Raw genomic sequence first — 8,548 nt, 5'->3', positions numbered from 1 at the left:
CTCTCTCTCTCTCTCTCTCTCTTTCTCTCTCTCTCTTCTTCGATGCATTATAATCCTAAACAGCTGTCTCGGGGGATTCTCGCTCCACTGCATTCCCAACCTCTCTGCGTTTTTTAAAATAGAAATTACGTGTTTTTTTATCTGTGAGGAGGCAATATATGAATCATTTTGGCTAAGGATATTCAGGAATAATTTCAAATTAATTAAAACAATCGAAAATTACTGAGAAATTCTTTATAAGTTTGTTTTATATTTTTTTATGAAGGGGAAATTATGTGGATTATGAGAAAATTCGAGGGAAAATGTCAAGAGATTTTTTTTTTATGGGGAGAATTGAATTTCCGAGAGACGAAGTTAACTACTAGAAAATTACTGTTCGCAAAATTTCTATCTCCAAATCTTTAAATAATTTTAATTATTCATTTACAAACAACGAATGGTTAAAAAAATAATAATTCTGTGTCAATTCATATTCGTGATTTTTTTTTTATTTCTCTGACGCAATTAAATTGACAAATTTGATGATTGACATGGTGTGGTTTCCGCCAAACTGTAAAGCTATCGAAAATTATTGAAAAGTTTTCTATGAGTTGATTTTATATTTTTTTATGAAGGGGAACTCATCTGAATTATGAGCAAAGTCGAGGGAAAATGTCAAGAGATTTTTTTTCATGGGGAGAATTGAATTTCCGAGAGACGAAATTAATTACTAGAAAATTACTATTCGTAACATTTCCATCTCCAGGTCTTTAAGAAATTGATTATAAGTAATGAGGCAGTGAATTGGTTAATGTTGATAATTAATGAATAGTGAAATTGTGGAAGGAAAATAATGTTTCCGAAAGCTTAAACAATTTTAATTATTAATTTACAATCAACAAATCTTTGAAAAAATAATAATTCTGTGTAAATTCATATTCATGATTAAAAAAAAAAATTCTCACTCAATTTAATTGACAAATTTGATGATTGAAAATGGTGTGGTCTGCGCTAAACTGTAAAACTACCAAAAATTACTGAAAAATTTTCTATGAGTTGATTTTATATTTTTTTATGAAGGGGAAATTATCTGGATTACGAGAAAATTCAGGGGAAAATGTCAAGAGATTTTTTTCATCGGGAGAATAGAATTTCCGAGAGAATTTTACACCGCGTTCCACATTGCCTCATTCTCCCCTATTCTTCAACCTTTTTATTCCAACAATAAATATCTTCCACGAAAAAAACACTATAAACTGTGGCCCAGCGTAATGGAGTATATTCTCACCCCGTTGGATATTTGATTTACGATGTGGATAAGCGAGAAAGCGTGTGCCTGTCTCAATGAACTTGAAAAAAAAAAAAAAACTCCACCCAGTGGTGTCTCAAACCCAACGCAGTACAACTACTGCAACTTACATTGTGGCTGCGGTGAGCTTTTACGAAAATTGCTTTATATTGTGGATTTTATATGGAATCATCCGGATACTATTTCATCCTGTCATTTTTTGCGGGCTGGAGGAGTTATTGCACGTGACGGTTGTACAGTTTCTTCGACCCACGTCACTCATCCTCATTTTTTATTAACCGTGAAGTCAATAAAAATTCAGTTCAGAGTGAATGATGCTATTTTTTTGAGAGAAAATTTTTTTTCTTTTGATCAGTTGTTTCTAAACCCTAGATTGGGTCCATTCAGCATCGTCAAAATTTGCTGCACATGTTTCAGCATTTTGATATTGCTTTAATGTCTTTATAATTAAGATCACTCAAGATTTTCCCCTCTACAAAACATTTCTAGGAACATTTTCTCCTAAAACAATTCGTTACCGACATAAACGTCAAATTAACAAAACATTTGAGACAGAAAATTTATTCACAACTAATTTTCTAGATGTTTAGTTAATTTTGTAATTATTCAGTGATTGAGTGGTTAAAAAAAAAAAATTTAATTTTTTTTTTAATTTTATTTTTTATTTTATTTATTTTTTTTCTAAACCCTAGATTGGGTCCATTCAGCATCGTCAAAATTTGCTGCACATGTTTCAGCATTTTGATATTGCTTTAATGTCTTTATAATTAAGATCACTCAAGATTTTCCCCTCTACAAAACATTTCTAGAAACATTTTCTCCTAAAACAATTCGTTACCGACATAAACGTCAAATTAACAAAACATTTGAGACAGAAAATTTATTCACAACTCATTTTCTAGATGTTTAGTTAATTTTGTAATTATTCAGTGATTGAGTGGTTTAAAAAAAAATTTGACAGGACATGTTTTGTTGGAAATTTCCTCCTAGGACGACTCATTCCCGAGATAAATGCGAACATAACAGAAGTGATTTTCCCATAAACTGAAATTATTCAAAGATTTCCGGTATTTTTTCATTCAATAAACAATAATACTGTACTTATCACACATTGACAAATGTAAGGGACTCTCCCCCTAATTTTCCAACATTTTCATCTCGAGATTAGAGTGAGAGTCGACGTTTAACGTCTCACCGGATAATGCAGACACAGGAAACGTCAGAAATTCCGTGGCAGTAACCAGAGAGGATACGTGCAATGAAACGAGTAACGGATTAACCCGACGAGTGAGGATGAGTTGAGGGGGATGAGTGAAGAGGGGAAAAATAGAGAGATGTAGATAAAATAGAGGCACTACAGCTCTAGGGGTAATCAAGCTGCGCAGCAGTAGTCATCGGATATTTCAGCTTGCGTAACACCACACGAGATGAGGGGGAAATTGGGAAAGGGAAGTAACTCAGTTTCCTAACTAATGCAGCATTGAGTTATTTCCTCAGCAATTAAATGTGTCACCAGTGAGCGGAATATTGAAAATGCCAATTGGAGGAACTGGTGAATAATTAATGAAAGGAATTATTAAATTCTCTTATTCTCTTAAAAATATTCTTCCCAATGCCATCTTGACTGAGTTTGCTAGGTGAGATTGACTGCATCATCTTTTGGAAAAATTTATTTTCAACATTGGAGGAATGTCGGCTGCCGACATTAGGGCGATGTTGGTTACCAACATTAGGGAATGTTGACTACCGGCATTAGGGAATGTTGGCTATCAACATTACGGCAATGTTGGCTACCAACATTAGGGTAATATTGGCTACCAACATTACGGCAATGTTGGCAACCAACATTAGGGCGATGTTGGCTACCATCATTAGGGTAATATTGGGTACCAACATTACGGCAATGTTGGTTACCAACATTAGGGAATGTTGGCTACTAACATTAGGGCAATGTCGACTGCCAACATTAGGGCAATATTGGCTACCAACATTATGGCAATGTTGGCTACCAATATTGGGACAATGTCGACTGCCAACATTGCGGCAATGTTGAATAAATTGAATCATTAAATACAATTTAAAATACATAGTCATAAAGATTCTATTCAGAAGCAAATTCCTAATTCATTATCAAAAATATATTGACTGCGTTGTGACGAAGGCAACTTTCCACTTGTTTATTTCAATATAATTTCAATATCTCAAGCCAAGACTATTTTCCGTGAACGAAAAATCCACTCATTCTGCTCTATCCAACACCTTCATCACTGACTTCTCCCCCGTTAATAATCCTTCAATTCATTCACGATATCAAAACTCAATCAATAACGTTTCGAATCGATCCGGCGTTTATGAATCGAGCGATAAAGAAATAATAACTTGTCGCCCATTGTGAGAGACCGATTAAATTCCAATGCAACCCAACAATTGCTCTGCGCGTAGTTGTTCAACCAAATGACGCGTGTGAAGGGGGGGGGGGGAAATGCCCCTCAGGTTGCTAGCAAGCAACAACAACAAAAACCAAATAATCGGGCAAGATCACAGTGCAGAGCGGGGATAGAGTGAAAACAAAACCGAATAACAGGGATTACCGAGGAGAACAGATAAAAACCGACATTTCCGTGAGAGATCAGCAGTGACAACTTCTCCAAGTACCAGAGCATGTTGTTACCTACTACGTAATAATAAAAAAAAAAAAACAATATGAAAACAGAGAAAAAATACGATTATTATCGATGTGAAATTGCGGATAAAAGTGGGTCGTGGGGGCGTCGGGGCAATTGCACGCACAAGCCTAATGTTATGTAAACAACTTGTTTTATTCCACGAACAATGGGCCTGTACTGATCAGGTTAATGTTTGCCGCGTGTTTCGTATGTTTGTATTGAATTTTTCAGCTTTATCGTGACATTTGCGCTATTTCGGGGGATTTACGGTTGTGTTTGATCCTACTACGTCGTCTCCGGGTTTGAGAGAAAAATTGGATTCATGTTTTTTCATAATTTCAGTATTTAATCACTGCTATCATTAATTTATTCGATTTACTATTTATTAGTTCTTTATTGAGGGAAAAAATTTACGAATTTTTAGGAGAAGTTTAAGGAGATCCAAATATCTTTTGCTATCCGCATGTTAAGTTTTTTTTTTAGCCCCTTTGGATTTCCGGAAAATTTCTAAATAACTGAATTTATTTCATTCTCATAAGTTATTGAGTTTTTCTATTTTCATGTGTTGTTGACGCAGGCAACAATAACTGTTTGAAGCAAAGAGGAAGTTATTACTTAATCCTCTTTTAAAAAAATGTAACTTTCTTTGTCAGCAATCTATTCCGCCATGCTTGACTTCGGATGATTTCCATCCTAAACTTATCTCAACTTATCCCATCGTAAAAAGGAGAAAAGAAATCGATCTCGAAATATCTCGAAAATCTCGAATAAGCGTAAGACTGAAACCGAAGCGCCACTACGTGAGGAGATGAGAAGGCGCGTGCGCAGCACGCGCGGCCGATCTCGTCTCAACTCATCTTATAAATAAATATATATATATTTTTTAAAAATGTATATTTTTTTAATTATATATATATTATTACAAATAAATTAAATAAAAAAAAATTGATTAATTTTTTTAATAAAATAGAAAAAAAATATTAAAGTATGAAAAAAATTATTATTTGTTCTTGGTTATGATTGGCAGGAATTGGAAGGTTGTATGATATTATTTCAACATTTTAACATGTTAAAATGTTGAAATAATATCATAATAATATCCTATTAGAACTTTCGTTATTTGCAAAAATTAATCGCTCTTAAAACGATCTGAATAATGAAATAATATTAGCCATTTATGATGATGATTTAGTTTAACATGAGACTCCTACATTTTATGCGCGCGCCCTTTCCCTAGTTATGGAGAAAAAACTTGGGCAAATGTAATTTAAAATGGAATAAATGTTGGTTATCAATTAAATTATAATTTTTTTCCTTCTGTTTCTTTGCAGTACTGAGGAGTTGGACGAGAGTGGTCTGGCAGCAGTGACACTGCTGGAGGTTGCTGACAGTCAGGATCAAGATCCACTGTCTGATTTAGATATAAAAGAGCCCAACGAAACACAGGAGTGCGATAGAGTGACACTTAGATCCGGTAAAAACGGAGGTGGTAGCCGTGGAGCTGGCCAGAATAATTCATTTGGCAGTGGCGCCAGTTGTGATACGAGTAACGTTGGTAGAGTAACACAGCGTACACATATGGAGCAGGAGAAACGAATGAGGCGAGAAATCGCCAATAGCAACGAGAGACGACGCATGCAGAGTATCAACGCGGGATTTCAATCATTGAGGACACTACTGCCACACCATGAGGGGGAGAAATTGTCCAAGGTCAGTGGTATATTTATTATCATCAAATTTTTTCGCGACTTTTCACCACAATTTTCCGTTTTCCCGACAATCCTCATTTTGTTTTTTTTTCCCATTTTTTCTCTCCACTAAAATGCAAATATCTCGGAAACTACTGGGTTTAGCCGAAAATCTCCCAAGATTTTTTTTGCAGACAATTTGATTCCCTGCAACAAAGTTATTGTGACATTTTTTGCTAATCCCAGTGGCTTCAGAGATATCTACGAAATAGCGCAGACAGAATTTTTCCATCTTTTCGTTCTCATCAATTTCATTTGCCGCACTAAAATTCAAATATCTCAGAAACTACTGGGTTTAGACAAAAATCACCCAAGATTTTTTTTGCGTAGAATTCAATTTCCTGCCAAAAACTCTTATGACATTATACGCAAAATCCAACAGCTTCGGAGATATTCGCAAAATAATGCAGATAGAATTATTGGATCCCTCGGTATTCCTCAATTTTCGATAGATAAATTTCACTTTTTATTTTTTGAAATTCCTCTCACCCGTTGTTTTTACAAATTTTTTCTATACTCAACTCTACCCTCAGGAATTCCCATGAAAAGTTCAAGGATCATTCGTTTTTTTTATCCACATTTTTATTACGTAAATTATTATCAGTCACGCGATTTAACCGGATACTCGATGCACATTTCCTGTGCACTTGTTGCCTTATTCTGCTGTTATTTTTATTAAATTCCTCACAACGGTCATTCACTGATTGATGAATAAAATTATGTGGAAATATCCTGGCCATTCATCACTACATAACCCATATGATTTATTGATCAAAAAGAAAAATCACGTGAATCCAAATTTTTTATTCCCATTAAATAGTTAGAATTCAATAATGCGATTGTCCGCAGAACGAGGTAGACATGCGTGATACACTCCACTCAAGTACGCATGATTCACCTCATCTCACCCCCAAATTCATTCCACCAATCATGACGATCATAAAAAATTTGCCGAGTATACGTGACACATAATTTTTAGTACGTATATTTCGCAGAATAAATCATGTAAAAATCATTCTCATGTAAAATCTGGGGCTTTTCACCCCCAAAAAAATTGGAACGTGTGAAATATACGTGACAATGTTGCCTTTAGTACGTGTATTTCACATTAATCCAGGAATGATAAGAAATATCGCAAGAAAAATCCAGAAATCAAAGTAGAAATAGCAATGTCTTCAGGGAAAATTAATCCTCGATGATAATCATCATCGAGTTATCTGGGAAATGCTATCATTAACTCCGGAAAATCGCCGAGAAGATGATTCGGTAACTACATTGTAAGGTACTTAGATGAATATATGTAATTGAAGCACTGGAACATCAGTGGAAAAATGGGGCTGCATGTGCCACAAATTACCCTGTTATATGTATTACTGCCTGTCAATAAGACCGTAATGTCATGCTCGTTAGGTTGGTGTATAATCTACCGTGTCCCCGGTCGTTCGATCTGCAATATCACCACGAAAGTTACTCTTCAATTTCAATAATTCAAATGCTCGTGAAGCTAGTTTTACAACTTTCACCGGTAATACCGTCTTCATGGCTGTTACCAACTTTTATGATTTTTTATTTGATTATTTATTTAGGGGAAAATTATTGATATCAGAGGGAGAGAGGAGAGTGTTGAGGTGAATTTATCTATTTTTCATTGGGTGATTAATTTTGGGTTTTTTAGTTTGAGGGGGGAATTTTATTTTTCTGGGATTGGAGATGAATTGATGATGGATGAGTGGATGGAGGATTTTTGAGAATATCTTGGGAACGAGGGTTTCCGGGCTTTGGACGCTTTTGTCTGGAGTCACGGCTCAACGAGATGATTCTACGGTTGAGGGTGAATTAACGAGGAATTAATCAAAATTTGCGGTGTCAGATTTTTGTGAATAATACGTGAAAAAATGGGGTTTTCGAAGAAAATGTCAATCAATATTTTTGTCTAAAATCACGTCTTAACGGGATGATTCTACGGTTGAATTGATCGAAATTTTTGGTATCAGATTTTTGCGAATATCTCGTACAGTAATGATTTTATCATAAAGTGTAATTGAACATTTTTTGTAGCGGATAAAATTTTCTGAAAAAAGATCTTCCAACATTTTTGTCTAAGATCACTCAGGTTGAGATAATTTGATAGTTGAGAATGGATTGAAGACGAATTACCGACAGTCAATAAAGATTTTTGTGAATAACACATTTTCTCAGATTGTTATGAATAATACGAAAAAACGTGGTTTTGGAAGAAAATGTCAATCAACAATTTTGTCTAAGACCACGGCGAAAAAATGCGCAATAAACACTTTGTCTAAAATCACGTCTCAACAAGATGGTTCAATATTTCCCAATGAATTAACTACGAAACACCAACGAATTCCCAAAATTTTCGTCTCAATTTTTCACAAATATCCTCTGGCCTAGAAATTCTATCCAAAAATGCTTCTAAATCTTTTTTGTAATCCATAAAATTTCCCACAAAACTACAATTCACCATTTTATTCATTTATCAAGCGACAACAACATCAGCAACAAATTCGTCCGAATTGCGTTTCCCACTCTCAAAACAGCGCAATTCAATTTCAGAATGGAAAAAAAAAACGAAATAAAAAAACTGTCTTATCACCTGAGACCCACCCCCGCACGCAGTCTCACCCATACGTAAAACCCAACCCAAGCAAATACCAACTGCCAAAAAAAAATCCCCAGCAAACGAGCCCAAAAAGACATATTCAAAACAAAAAAAATACTTCTCTCTTTATCGTAACGCAATATTTTGCGGACCGGTTTTCGAGCCACATGGTTTGGTTCCCACGCATTTCTCTCGGGCGACCGGCTCGCCCTCATCCCCCCCCCCC

General features: G+C 35.1%; 1 protein-coding gene across 1 annotated transcript in view; it reads left to right on the top strand.

Moving 5' to 3' along the window:
- LOC107048137 (helix-loop-helix protein 11) overlaps positions 1-8,548 on the top strand; it is a 140,366-nt gene that overhangs the window by 23,265 nt on the left and 108,553 nt on the right. The window contains exon 3 of the mRNA XM_015271153.1: positions 5,286-5,664. Within this exon, the coding sequence (XP_015126639.1) occupies positions 5,286-5,664 (379 nt within the window). The remainder of the gene's footprint in view (positions 1-5,285; positions 5,665-8,548) is intronic.

Source organism: Diachasma alloeum, unplaced genomic scaffold, assembly GCF_001412515.2.
Source record: "Diachasma alloeum isolate Michigan unplaced genomic scaffold, Dall2.0 Dall_scaffold_00185, whole genome shotgun sequence".
In the NCBI taxonomy this organism is placed as follows: Eukaryota; Metazoa; Arthropoda; class Insecta; order Hymenoptera; family Braconidae; genus Diachasma; species Diachasma alloeum.
The sequence above is the reverse complement of the archived record's forward strand: the minus strand, read 5'-3'. Positions and strand labels throughout refer to the sequence as shown.